The sequence below is a fragment of the Panthera onca genome, chromosome B1 (genome assembly GCF_046562875.1).
Source record: "Panthera onca isolate mPanOnc1 chromosome B1, mPanOnc1 haplotype 2, whole genome shotgun sequence".
NCBI lineage: Eukaryota > Metazoa > Chordata > Mammalia > Carnivora > Felidae > Panthera > Panthera onca.
Genome location: NC_138342.1, coordinates 45136855 through 45151930, shown reverse-complemented (window position 1 = coordinate 45151930; position 15076 = coordinate 45136855). Strand labels below are relative to the sequence as shown.

Below are 15076 nucleotides of genomic sequence, written 5' to 3'. Positions count from 1 at the left end.
ATATTAAAGGGATTTAAGAGTCCTAAACTCTTAAGGATTAGAGGAAAAGATAAAATTCTGGAATCAAAAGCAAATGGTTCAGCTGATTTGGAAAAGTTGAATTTATATATATTTTGAGAGAGAGTGCATGTGGGTTGGGGTGGAGAAAGCATCCCAAACAGGCTCTGAGCTGTCAGTATGGAGCCCTACACAGGGCTCTATCCCATAAACTGTGAGATCATGGCCTGAGCCAAAATCAAGATCAGACATGTAACCAATGGAACCACCCAGGAGCCCCTGGAAAAAGCTAAATTCTAAATCAGCAGAGAACAAAGGTAATAAACAATCCTATTTATATCACAGAACCCCTTAAAAACCTGAGAAGTTCGCTTCTGGAAAAAGGGCTGACAAGGGTAACTAAAAGGATTGGAAGGTCATTTAGGAATGAGTTATATCCTTATGCCGCTACTCATCACCCCTGCAGCTTAATTCTGAAGTCTTTTATTCATGAAAGAGTAAAACAATATTTTTGTGTTAGAGGATACCTGAAACAATTAAGTAAAAAAATTTATACTCAATTCTGAGACACATCCCTCCACCCCCACATACACCACAGCCCTTCTCTCAACTTGATTTTCAACGAACTTGTCCCACAGACTCTGTTTCCAATTGCTTTTAAATGTCCCACTTTTAAATATGTGCAGATAAGTCACAATTACCAGACACCCCAGGAAGCCTCTAACATGAAAGATAGTGTCTGAAATCAACTAAAGAAGAAAAAAGCATATCCTACAGGGGGAAAAACAAAAAAAGCTACCATTAATATCAGAGTTGAAAGATGATAATGAATAAAACCGACATCACTCTAGCAGCAATTCATAGTTGGAGCCAAGCAAGACTGGAAAAGCTTTAGGGAAAAGCTGACCAAGAAGACCTGAACTAAGGTAGCAGTAGTGGAAATGAAGATAAGAACAATTTTTAAATGCAGATTGTAGGTCCCTCTGTAGAAAACTAATTCAGAACCTCTGGGGATAGAGGTCCAGGAATCTGTAATCTGTTTAACATCACCACAGCAGCTAGACTTTGAGATTAGGGACTGGAGACATAGGGTCTAATTGGGTATGGGGGGGGGGGGTGTCTAGATTTCTTTACTGGCTGGGTGGATGATGGTGTCATTCTCAAATACAGAAACAAGTTTGGGAATACCCCCTTCCTCCTAAAAAAAAAAAAAAATAGTTTGAGTAGCCTGTGGTATGTCTGGGTGAAAGTATCAATAAGCAGGTGGAGCTATCCCTTGCTTGGATTACTGCTAGTTTCTTACCACTGACCCTTAAGGACACAGGGTGTCCCATGATTTTTCATGTATGGTTGTCCATGCTGGGCTGTTTTCTCAGTCCTTCAGCACACACACACCCCAAAACAACAACAACAAACTCAGCTATTGCAGAGAGTAGCTTAAAAATAGCATTCTTGTCTTTGACACTTGTAATAATTTATGTCTCTAATGATAACTTGGAAACCAATTATTATTTAGGCATGTAGCTTTGGTCACTCTCTCCCACTCAGACCTGTTTTATTTCTTGCTCCTATTAGTGAAAAATTTTTTTAGTCATCGTTTAAAACCTGTCTCTTCCAATTATGTCTGTCTCAGCCTAATTACGACAGGGACCTCCTTTGCAGGCTTTGTTGCAGGAGTCACAATCTTCCCAAACGCTACCGCAGATTTCCAGACAATATAGAATGGATTAAGTCTTTTCTTTTTAATTTAACGTTTGTTTATTTTTGAGAGAGACAGAGTGTGAGCAGGGGAGGGGCAGCCAGAGAGGGAGACACAGAATCCAAAGCAGGCTCCAGGCTCTGTGTTGTCAGCACAGAGCCCCACGAGGGGCTCAAACTCACAAGCCGTGAGATCATGACCTAAACCGAAGTCGGCCGCTTAACCGACTGAGCCACCCAGGCGGATTAAGTCCACTTTCTATTGCACTTCACAACTATTTCATCTTCCTTTACATCAACCCTAGGCAATATCTTTCTCTCCACTTTGTGGAAAAGGAGACACCGTCTCTGAATTAAAGTACTTTGCCCGAGTTTCTTGGTATAGCTCCACACTGGTCAGCTCCAATGTCTTTGAAAATCTTGCCCAAAACCCAGCGCAACCAAAACAGGTGCCTGAGCTGACAGCATTAGGCAAAAAGGCTGCCAGCTCTACTCCCAGGTTGGCCCAGCCCTCTCGGGAGGGGGCGGGGCAGTGAGACACTACCTGCTCCGGGTAGCTCCAGCTGACGTCATTGCAACAGCGACGCAGAAGATTTACGCGACAGCCTGCGCCTCTTAGATCCCAGCGGTCATTGCGGCCAGCAGGCTTTACGGCTTGGGTGTGGCTGCTCTTTCACATATGTGTGGTGAGGTCTCCGGTTCAGCTTGTTGGAGGGTCAGGTTGCGCTCAGACCTCTGCCCCAACCCTCAGGCCAGGCCTTCTAAGTGAGTCTCGCAGGAGGTGGTGTCCAGCGGGGACTTGTGTGGGAGAAGTGAAGTAAGGTGAGGCCTGGCGCTGCCTGTGCACAGATTGTTGAACTTCAGGGCCACTGCTTTGCTTCGGATGTGAGTCAGTGGCATCTGGCAGGTTGATGTGCAGACTAAAGTGACCTGTGTGATCTCTTCCTGAGTTGCCCAGCTTCGGACCCTCTGCCCCTTCTTTAGAAGAAAATAAGTGTGCCCCACCTCCTTACTAGGTTTGGAAGCTATAAAGTGCATTGTTATTCAATGTAGTTGTGTAATGGAAATTAAGAAGCCCATGGATGGGGAGGGGGGAAGTTTCTAGATTATTTAACTGTCTTTAAGATAGCTAATAACCTAGAGAGAGACCTCTGGAGCACGACAGTTTGTTGACAGTCTTAAGACCTTTGAAGACTAAATAGCAGCATCTACTGCTGTAAATGAAGTAGGGAATATCTTTAACTTCATGGTTCCATTACATGTGAATCTGCTAAACTTACTTGCTTCTCCCCCCCCCCCCCCCATAAGGGCTCAGAAATGTTTGGGTGTATAAAAGTATATAGTGTTCTTATATTTATTTGTTTATTCGTTCATGTATTTGTTTTTTATTTTTTTAAAAAATGTTTATTTTTTGAGAGAAAGAACAAGCAGGGGAGGGGCAGAGAGAAAGGGAGACAGAATCCCAAGACCCTGGCTGTCAGCTCAGAGCTCAGTATGGGGCTCAGACTCATCAACCCAACCGGGAGATCATGACCTGAGCCGAAACCAGAACTAGGATGCTCAGTGAGCCACCCAGATACCCCTCTTTTTTTTTTTTTTTTTTTTTTTTTTAAGTATAGTATTCTTTATTGGAGAGGATATTTATTTTATGATTCAGTTAATGCAAATGAAAACCTTGGAGAGTAGATTTTGCCTTAAGTGTGTAGCAACCCCTGGGAAACTGACAGTTAAAAGTAGAAAAACCTATTAATTGTATAGAGAGGTGTGGTAGCCTTGTAATTTGTCATAAAAATGGTGTATCTTCAGTTACCTTTATAATCTTGCCCCTTAACTTTGAAGTCAAGTATTTTGGAGTATAAAAATTAATCAGAATGTCCTCATGGAAAATTAAGTGCTATAATTGCTTTTGCATTAAAAAATGCAATTTTGGGGACACCTGGGTGGCTCAGGTGGTTAAGCATCTGACTTCAGCTCAGGTCATGATCTCACAGTTCATGAATTCAAGCCCGCATCGGGCTCTATGCTGACAGGTCCGAACCTGGAGCCTGTTTCAGATTCTGTTTCCTTCTCTCTCTGGCCTTCTCTCTCTCTCTCTCTCTCTCTCTCTCTCTCTCTCTCTCTCTCTTTCTTTCTCTTTCTCTCTCTCTCAAAAAAATAGACATTAGAAAAATGCATTTTTTGGGCACATACACATAAGATTTTTATGAAAATGCCTTAGTATAATATAGGCAATTTGTTATTCACAGTGGGAGAGAGTAGCAGAAGGTATCCTTCTGTACTGACTATACCTTGTCAGGGATAAACTCATTTGGCATGATTAATGGATAGTATGGACAGTCATCTTTATATAATGATAATTTGTGTGCATGAGGAAGAGCTTAAAATTTTAATCTTGTATATTACAAAAGAAAATATTTATAGAAATGCTTACTAAAAATACTGTAAATACCAAAGATCTTTTATTTTTAAACTTTATATTTAGAAATCATAGCATTTTCAAACCTTATGGGTCTCAATAGTTATTGGTTCATTTTGTTCTTTTTTGTTCTCTAATTCACATCAATTAAATGACATGGGTGAAAGTTAATTTTATTTTTTATTTCTTTAAAAAAATTTTTTTTATGTTTATTTGCTTTTTGAGAGAAAGAGAGACAGAGTCGTGAGCAGGAGAGGGACAGAGAGAGAGGGAGACACAGAATCCGAAGCAGTCTCCAGGCTCTGAGCTGTCAGCACAGAGCCTGATGCAGGGCTTGAACTCACAGACTGAGAGATCATGACCTGAGCTGAAGTCGGACGCTTAACCGACTGAGCCACCCAGGCACCCCTTATTTTTTATTTCTTTTTTTATTAAAAAAATTTTTTTTAACATTTATTTTGTAGAGAAAGAGAACGTGAGCAAGAGAGGGGCAAAGAGAGGGAGACACAGAATCGGAAACAGGCTCCAGGCTTTGAGCTGTCACCACAGAGCCCAACGTGGTGCTTGAACCCACGAGTGTTAAGATCATGATCTGAACTAAATTCGGCCGCCTAACCGACTGAGCCCCCCCCAAGAGCCCCTTTATTTCTTTTTTTAATTAAAAAATTTTATGTTTGTTTGTTTGTTTATTTATTTATTTATTTTGGAGAGAGAATAACAGAGTGCAAGTCGGGGAGGGACAGAGAAAGAGGGAGACACAGGATCTGAAGCAGGCTCCAGGCTCTGAGTTGCCAGCACAGAGCCCAACATGGGGCTCAAACTCACGAACCAGGAAATCATAACCTGAGATGTAGTCAGATGCTTAATTGACAGAGCCACCCAGGCTCCTCTATTTTTATTTCTTTAAAGTTTATTTTAAGAGGGAGAGAATCCCAAGCAACCACATTGTCAGTACAGAGCCCTACAAGGGGCTCAGTCCCATAACTGTGAGATCATGACCTGAGCTGGAATCAAGAGTCAGATGCTTTACTAATTGAGCCACTCAGACAACCTGGTTAATTTTATTTTGAAATAGTAATGAAATCAGTTCAAATAAATATGAACAAATAAACTTGAATAATTAAAATAGGCTACTGGGTAAATCTCATTTGCTTTTGAAATATGGAAAAGAGTTCACAGAAGAGAAAAAAATCACCTTGCCTTTCAAGGAAATACTAGTAATTGTTTCTTTTAAATCAGTGATCCCTAAAGGGTTTTTTTGTTTGTTGGTTTGTTTTGTTTTGTTTTGATGAATTACTATTTCTACTCTGGGGTGCCTGCGTGGCTCAGTCAGTTAAGCATCCAACTTTGGCTCAGGTCATGATCTCCAGTTCATGAGTTTCAACCCCACATCAGACTCTCTGCTGTTAGCGCAGAGCCTGCTTTAGATCCTCTGTCCCCACTCTTTCTTTGACCCTCCCCTGCTCGTGCATGTGTGTGTGCGCGTGGGTTCCCTTGCTCCCTCTCAAAAATAAACATTAAAAAAAAACAAAACTAGAGGATAAAGAGCTTATTCAACAATTACAAAAGGGACTTGATGTGACCTCTGAAGTCTTAAATAATATCATAGTTTATATACAGTGGACTAAAATTGGATCGATTTAGATAGATTTTCCTTTTTTCTATCAAAGGTTGACTTTGCTTTCACCTAAGTTCAGTTTCTAAAAGTATAGTTTATTTGTATTAATCTCTTCGAAGACATTTTGCAGGATTTTAACTACTTTATCTTAATCTGGGATGGAAACCAAAGAAAAAGTGAAAAGAAAATTAAGCATGTAGTGCTTTAAATTGTTTTTTTTTTTCCTTAATGTTTATTTATTCTTGAGAGAGAGAGACTGAGCATTAGTGGGGGAAAGGCAGAGAGAGAGGGAGAGACAGAATCCAAAACAGGCTCCAGCTCTGATCTGTCAGCACCAAGTCCGGCACGGGGCTTGAACCCATGAACCGTGAGATTATGACCTGAGCCGAAGTTGGACACTTAACTGAGCCACCCAGACACCCCTAAAGTGGGTTTTATTGGTTAATTTTTTATATGCATTTTTTACATTGTGGTAAGTTGAGAGAGAATTCTACATTTCTACCTGTTTCATTCTCATCTGTGTATACCACTCCTCTCCCAAATTTTCTTCCAGCTCAGACCTAGTGTTAGGTTGATAGTATCAAATTAATTTTCAACTCCTTGTTCTCAACATAGATACTTCCTAAATTCAGAGATTAATTATGTTTTTGATATAGCTGTTTTTGTGAGGAATGATTTGTATTGAAGTTTCTCTCTCCCTTTTTCACCCTGCCATGTTCCCTAAAACTCCCTATCCCCATAATATTTCTGTATATAGGTGGAGTTCTCTGCTACCAATGAGGCTTCAATAAACCAGTGAAATGACTCTTCAGGAATTGGTACATCGGGCTGCCTCCATTTATTCAGATAAAATAGCTGTATGTTTTGATGAGTGTAACAACCAGCCTCCAGTTTATTACACCTATAAGTCTGTGGTTCATGCTGCTTCAGAATTATCAAATTTTCTACTATTACACTGTGACTTTCAAGGAATTCGGGAAGTTGGTCTCTACTGCCATCCTGGTATTAACTTACCCTCTTGGATTTTAGGGTAATTATTTTAATGCTGAATTTTTAGTTTTCTAACCTAATTTTTAATTCTTTAATACATAGAGTGTTGTATCTTACATAAAAATACAATAGTATACAGAATAGTGTTGCTTGGTCAGTTTTAGAGAGGCTAAAGAAGTTCGTATTTCCCAACAATTATTTTTAATCATTTAATTGATCTGAGTTTATTTAGGAGACAAGAAATTTTCATTAATAGAATATTTAAGTATCTCCAAAATATAAGGGCTTCATTTGTCTACCAAAAGAAAATGGTCATAAATTCGTTATATCAAAGCAAACAAGTATTTCAGAAATAACATGACCATTTTTTCTCCTGAGACTGAAGTTTAGGTACTCAAAGTATTCAGTAAATGAATGAATAAGTGAAGTTTTGGATGTTGGCTCATAAAAAAATGAGCTATGGACTGAGGACACTAATTATTATTTGCAAAATGTTCATCATTAAGTTGTTATAGAATATTATCCTTATATAGTGATTTCTGTACTAGGGTTCTACAGTAAATAAAAGCTATTAAAGAAGTAGAAAAGTTGATGCTCATCCCATAATATGTGTGTTAGTAGATTAATGTATAAATGTAAAGCAAAAAAAGTTAAAATTTGGCTTCCATTCAATCATTGAAAAAATTTTATTGAAAATTTACTATGTGCAAAAATCCATTGTCCCCAAAGTATACCTGAAAGTACTTTTTAGATTTTATTTTTAAGTAATCTCTACACCCAGTTTGGGGTTTGATTTCCCACAACCCCAGTATCAAGAGTCTTGTGCTCTACTGACTGAGCCAGACAAGCACCCTTACCTCAGAGTATTTTTGGTTAAAACAACTAACTGATTTTGGATCTTAAAGTGATAAAAATTTAATGGTGGATATTCTGCCTTAAAAACAAAATAGAAATAACTATAAGCAACGATGTGTCAACAAAAACATTGGCATTTCTGATATAGTCGTTGGTAAAGTACATAGGGAAATAGAAATACTTAAAGATGATTTTCAACAGATCTTCTATGCTGAAGAAATGCTATTCTATGCTCTTTATTTAGAATTCTCCAAGTCCCTGCTGCTTATGCTCCTATTGATCCAGATGCACCACCAGCGTTGTCAACTCATTTTATGAAAAAATGTAATCTAAGTTATATTCTTGTTGACAAACAGCAAATTAATGTAAGTGTGTGTATTTAAATTTGTGTGTGTGTTTATCTTTCAATTGAAGGGTGTGTGTGTACATTTCTACGTTTCCTAAATGTAAACATTTGGGTTGGATAATTGTTGTGAGGAGTGTCCTGTACATTATAGGTTATTTGAACAGCCTCCCTGGTTTCCACCCACTAAATGCCAGTAGCACTGCCTCGACCCCACCCCATTCCAGTTGTGACAATGAAAATTGTCTCCAGAAATGGCCAGATGTCTCCTGGAGGTACAATTCACCTTCTACACTCTATTGAGAAACACTGCCCTATAGCATGAAGGCTATATGCCCTAGACATATAATTACTGTGCATTATTTTGAATTTCCTTTCTCTTTCCAAAGTTGTTTCTAGGAAAATTTTATAATAATGGAAACCTTTTTTAAAATTTTATTTATTTTTGAGAGGGAGAGGGAAACAGGTACAGAGGGAGGGAGAGAGAGAATCCCAAGCAGGCCTTGAGCTGTCAGCGCAGACCCCAACATGGGGCTTGAACTCACAAACTGAGATTATGACCTGAGCCGAAATCACGAGTTGGATGCTCAACTGACTGAGCCACCCAGGTGCCCCAAAACCACATCTTTGTATATTTGTAGCAATTTGTAGTGATCAACAACATTAAAGAACAATAACCAGGCTTAGATTTTGAAAAAGAGATTGGCACTTAGAGTTTTCCAGAGAGGTCTAGTCTATTTATTTTTTTAAAATGCCCATTTATTTTGAGAACACAAGCCGGGGAGGGGCAGAGAGAGGGAGAAAGAGAGTCCCAAGCAGGCTGTATGCAGCCAGCACAGAGGTTGACATGGGGCTTGATCTCACAATCGAGTAAGATCATGACCTGAGCCGAAATCAAGAGTTGGACGCTTAACCAACAGAGCCAGTCAGGCACTTCCTAAATTTATTTTTTAATTTTTAAGTGACTGCCAACCAAATATGTAGCCAAGAGACATTGCTTTATGGGCAAGAGTTGGTTATTACGTGTTCAGGAAGATCCAGCCCATGTTTCATTATTTCTTCATAAAATATTGTTTTACCAAAGAGGAGAAAAGAGCATTATAGAACATATATTCAGTTTAGCCTGTTTTTACCCATTTCCTAGCTGAACCAATTTGTATTTGAGGATAACTTAAATGCGTTCCACTTATGTATCTATATGTCTGTGCATCTCTGAATATATAATGAAAAATATCAAAAGCTTGAGATGCATGGAGGAATTCCTAGAGAATCACGAGTATTAGAATAAAGACTCTAGAAGGAGACAACTAAAGTATAATTGGTGAATATTTTCTAAATAAACATTAATGTGTAGTCAAAAGTTTTCTCAGATTGTTTATTTGTTTGTTTGCTTTTTTAATGTTTGTTTATTTTTGCGAGAACACCAGAAAGCTGGAGAGGGGCAAAGAGAGGGACAGAGGATCCAAAGCAGGCTCCATGCTGATAGCAGAGAGCCCACTGTGGGGCTTGAACTCATGAACCGCGAGGTTATGACCTGAGCTAAAGTTGGACACTTAACCAACTGAGCCACCCAGGTGACCCTGGTTATTTCTTTGTTGATGTAATAAACAAAGCTAAAATGGGAATGTGACATTCGTTTTTCTTGACAGCCTTGGTGAAGGTTTTATAAAAGAGGTGGTTGAATTTGAGAATTGTCAGTATTGCGTGTTCTTTTTTTTTTTTTTTAATTTTTTTTAACGTTTATTTATTTTTGAGACAGATGGAGACAGAGCATGAACGGGGGAGGGTCAGAGAGAGAGGGAGACACAGAATCTGAAACAGGCTCCAGGCTCTGAGCAGTCAGCACAGAGCCCGATGCGGGGCTCGAACTCACATACCGCGAGATCGTGACCTGAGCCGAAGTCGGACGCTTAACCGACTGAACCACCCAGGCGCCCCTTGCGTGTTCTTTATAACTGCTTATATAAGGAGTTGGTCATATAGAAAACACCATAGGAAGTCCCTTGCTTCCCCTTCCATTACTTTGATGATGGTATAAGTGTTCCTCCTTGACACATGAGCAATCAGGATGTACTTACTGAACCCAGCATCCACTAGAATAGTAGTTCTCAGCTGGAGATCATTTTGCCTCCCAGGAGACATTTGGCAATGTCCACAGTTATTTTTTATTATGCTGACAGTGCGGTGCTCCTGGCATCTAGTGGGTAGAGGCCATAGATGCTGCTAAAGATCCTATAAAGCACAAGATAACCTACAAAGATTTATCTGGTGCAAAATGTCAGTAGTGTTGAGATTGAGAAACCATACACTAAAGACAAGTTTTTTGGGAGGGCATCAGTATGTGAAAGAAGCCCAAGACCTGATTCCAGCTGCTTATAACGTATAATTGACCTTTGGACAACATGGTTTGAACTGCGCAGGTCCACTTACATGAGATGGTTTTTTTTGTTTTGTTTTGTTTGTTTTTTTTAATACAGTACAGTACACCATTGTAAATGTATTTTCTCATGATTTTCTTTTTTAGCATTGATACAATACATTTTAATATAGTCCATATTCAGATTTCCATATTTACCTCCAAAAAATCCTTTTAGCTTTTTTGGGGGAGGGGTACAAAATCCAGTCAAATATCATATAATACATCCCTTTCTCACACCTCCTTAGTATCCTTTCATCTAGAACAGCTCTCCTACCTTTTTCAAAAATATTTCACATCTTTCAGAAATCAGAGTAATTGAGGTATAATGTACATAGAGTAAAATTCACCTAGTTTATGTGTACATTTTAATGAGTTTTGGCAAATATAAACAGTTATGAAAACACCTCTTCAATAATGATATGTTTTCCTTATTTCAAAATCCTTGTGCCCCTTTTCAGTCAGTCCCAAGTACATTTTTTACATTTCCTCTTTTTTGAAACTATTTTAAAGGCTTTTGTGATGCCATGGCTGGTCTAGTTTTCCTCCCAGATCTCCTCAGTCACTTTAGCCAGCTTCTCTTCCTCTGTGAGGACAGGAAACTTGTTTGTAACAGTTTGTCACTTAGGATCATATCCTCAACACCTAGAACAATACCTGGTGTAGGAAACACTGCAAAGTGAGGCACTTTGAACTATGCTCGTTTATGTAATGTTTAGTTTCCAGCTAAATATTACCTTCATTTTCTAAATGACCATAAAGCTCAACAAAGTATAATTGGTACCATTTACAAAACCACTATATAACAAAGCCAGGATTTAAATACATTGGGTAAAATATGTTCTGATTAATTATATTTCAGTATTAAAAATTGTTTTTAATGTGCATAGAGTTGATACAAAATGTTACATTGGTTTCAGGTGTGCAACGTGATCGAGCGTCTCTATACATTATGCTAAGGTCGCTACAAGTGTAGCTACCAACTCACTGTACGGTGTGATTATGGTATCACTGACTATATTCCCTATGCTGTACCTTTTATTCCCTATTATCTCAGTATTTACAGATGTGTGAATATTGAAAATAATTGCGATTACAGAATTGAAGATTTTTAGAGCCCTTTATTCTTAGGGTATAAGGTTATGCACATTCACTAAGAGCTGTATAATGTAATACTTATGTAACATTTTGAATTTGAAAAGCACTTGTTGAACTGCAGAATAAGTAAGGCAAATGTTATTTGGTCATTACTTTGTAGTCACTTGAGAGATTTTATGAGTTTAATTCTTTTTTTTAATTGAAGTATAGTTGGCATCCAATGTTAGTTTCAAGTGTACAACGTAGTGGTTCAAGTTTATATGTTATCTTCAGTGTAAGTGTAGCTACCATCTGTTGCCATATAATGGTATTACAATGTTATTGACTATATTCCCTATGCTGTATCCCCATAACTTATCCCCATAACTTATTCCGTAACTGGAAGCCTGTATCTCCTTTTCACCCATTTTCACCCACCCTTCTCCCCCTATGGCAACCACATTTGTTCTTTGTATTTATGGGTCTGTTTGTGTTTTTTGTTTTTGTTCTTTAGATTACACATATAAATGAAATCATGGTATATTTCTCTCTTGTTTCATTTAGCATAATTCCCTTGAAGTCTGTGTTGTAAATGGCAAGATCTCCTTTTTATGGCTGAATAATATTCATGTGTGTGTATGTGTACATTATAGCATCTTTATCCATTTATTTATTGGACACTTGGTTGCTTCCATATCTTGGCTGCTGTAAATAGCCCTGCAGTGCACATAGGAATGCATATATCTTCTTGTATTATGTTTTCATTTTCTTTGGGTAAATGCCCAGTAGTGGAATTACTGGATCATATGGTATCCTTTTTTTTTTTTTTTTAATGTTTATTTATCTTGAGAAGGAGAAAGAGAATCCCAAGCAGTCTCTGCACTATCAGCACAGAACCCGATGCAGGGTTTGATCTCATGAACTGTGAGATCATGATCTGAGCTGAGATCAAGATTCAGATGCTTAACCGACTGAGAGCCACCCAGGTTCCCCTCATATGGTAGTTCTAATTTTAAGTTTTTGAGGAGCCTCCATCCAGTTTACCACAGTGGCTGCACCAATTTACATCCTCACCAATATTTGTTATTTCTTGTCTTTTTGATTCTACTCATTTTGACAGATGTGAGGTAGTATCTCATATTTTTGATTTGCATTTCCCTGATTAGTGACGTTGAATGTCTTTCATGTGCCTGTTGGCCATCTAGATGTCGTCTTTGGAAAATATCTATTCAGGTTCTCTGCCTATTTTTTTTTAATTTTATTTTTAATTTTTTTAAATTTACATCCAAATTAGTTAGCATATAGTGCAACAATGATTTCAGGAGTAGACTCCTTAATGCCCCTTACCCATTTAGCCCATCCCCCTTCCCGCAACCCCTCCAGTAACCCTCAGTTTGTTCTCCATATTTATGAGTCTCTTCTGTTTTGTCCCCCTCCTGTTTTTATATTATTTTTGTTTCCATTCCCTTATGTTCATATGTTTTGTCTCTTAAAGTCCTTACATGAGTGAAGTCATACGATTTTTGTCTTTCTCTAATTTCACTTAGCATAATACCCTCCAGTTCCATCCGCGTAGTTGCAAATGGCAAGCTTTCATTCATTTTGATTGCCGAGTAATACTCCATTGTGTATATATACACATCTTCTTTATCCATTCATCCATCGGTGGACATTTGGGCTCTTTCCATATTTTGGCTATTGTTGATAGGGCTGCTATAAACATGGGGGTGCATGTGTCCCTTCCAAACGGCACACCTGTATCCCGTGGATAAATGCCTGGTAGTGCAATTGCTGGGTCGTAGGGGGTAGTTCTATTTTTAGTTTTTGAGGAACCTCCATACTGTTTTCCAGAGTGGCTGCACCAGCTTGCATTCCCACATCTGCCTATTGTTTTAATGGGATTATTTGTTTTGGTTTTGGTTTATTTATTTATTTTTTGATGTTGAATTGTAAAAGCTCTTCATATATTTTGGATATTAACCATTTATCAGATACATCATTTGGAAGTATTTTCTACCATTTAGTAGGTTGCCCTTTTATTGATGGCTTTCACCTTTTATTGATGGCTTACTTCTCTGTGCAAAATCTCTTTATTTTGCTGAAGTCCCAATAATTTGCTTTTGTTTCCCTTGCTTGAGGAGACATATCTAGAAAAATGTTGCTAAGGCTGATGTTAAAGAGATTATGGTCTGTTTTTTTCTAAGAGTTTTATGGTTTTGGTTTCACATTTAGGTTTTTAATACACCGTGGGTTTATTTTTGTGTGTAGTATATGAGAGGGGCCCATTTACAGTCTTTTGCACGTAGCTGTCCAGTTTTCCCAGCACCATTTATTGAAGAGACTCTTTTCCTAATTGCATATTCTCGCCTCTTGTGTCATAGATTAATTGACCATATAAGCATGGGTTTATTTCTGGGCTCTCTGTCCTGTTGTTCTATGTGTCTGTTTCTGTGCCAGTACCATACTGCTTTGATTACTACAGCTTTGTATTATGTTTTGAAACTGGGATTGTGATACCTCACCCTCTGTTCTACACTTGATCTTAGCCAAAAGGCCGAGAAGCGATCCCCTCACCCTCTGTTCTTTCTTAAGATTGCTTTGGCTATTTGGGGTCTTTTGTGGTTCCATACAAATTTTAGGATTATTTGTTCTAGTTCAGTGAAAAATGCTTCTGGTATTTTGATGGGATTATATTGAATCTAGATTGCTTTGCACAATATGGACATCTTAACAATATTCTTCCAGTCTATGGCCATGAAATATCTGTTCATTTGTGTTGTCTTCACTTTTTTTCATCAGTGTTTTTTTTATATTTTCACAGTACTCTTTTTTTAGCCTCTTGGTTAAATTCATTCTAGATATTTTATTACTTTTGGTGTAATTGTAAATGGAATTATTTTCTTAATTTCTCTTTCCTTGCTAGAATATAGGAATTGCTTAATTGCTACTTCCTTGCTAGTATATAGGAATGCAACAGGTTTCTGTATATTAATTTTGTATCCTGCAACTTTATGGAATTCATTTATTTTTTTTAAGTTTTATTTACTTTTTTTTATTTACTTTTTTTGTAATGTTTCTTTTTGAGAGACAGAGACAGATAGTGAGTGGGGGAGGGCCAGAGAGAGAGGGAGACACAGAAATCTGAAGTAGACTCCAGGTTCTGAGCTGTGAGCACAGAGCCTGACGTGGGGCTCAAACTCGTGAACCATGAGATCATGACCTGAGCCAAAGTTGTACGCTTAACCTACTGAGCCACCCAGGCGCCCCTAAAGTTTATTTACTTTTGAGAGAGTGTGTGTGTGCGCACACACACATACAGACACGCGCATGCGCACGCCACAGGTGTGTGCATGTGCAAGTAAGGGAGAGGCAGAGAGAGGGAGACACAGGATCCAAAGCAGGCTCTCTGCTGACAGAACCCACAAACTGTGAGATCATGACCTGAGCCCAAGTCAGATGCTTAACAGACTGGGCCACCCAGGCACCCTCATTTATTACTTTTAATAGTTTTTGATGAAATCTTTATGGTTTTCTATTAGTATGATGTCATCTGCAAATAGTAACAGTTTAATTTTTTTCTTACCAATTTGGATGTCTTTCCTCCCACCCCCAAACCCTTTATTGCTGTGGCTAGAACTTCCAGTAAGTACCATTTGAATAAAAGTG

At 38.3% G+C, this 15076-nt stretch overlaps 1 protein-coding gene across 6 annotated transcripts in view; it reads left to right on the top strand.

Moving 5' to 3' along the window:
• The first annotated feature begins 2313 nt into the window (after positions 1-2313).
• AASDH (aminoadipate-semialdehyde dehydrogenase) overlaps positions 2314-15076 on the top strand; it is a 44100-nt gene continuing 31337 nt past the window's right edge. Inside the window, exons 1-3 of one of the 6 annotated variants that reach the window (XM_060655716.3) lie at positions 2314-2517; positions 6487-6759; positions 7819-7939. In XM_060655716.3, the coding sequence (XP_060511699.2) occupies positions 6530-6759; positions 7819-7939 (351 nt within the window). In that variant the 5' untranslated portion in view covers positions 2314-2517; positions 6487-6529. The other 5 variants (XM_060655715.3, XM_060655714.3, XM_081795522.1 and 2 more) reach the window with 5 other exon arrangements.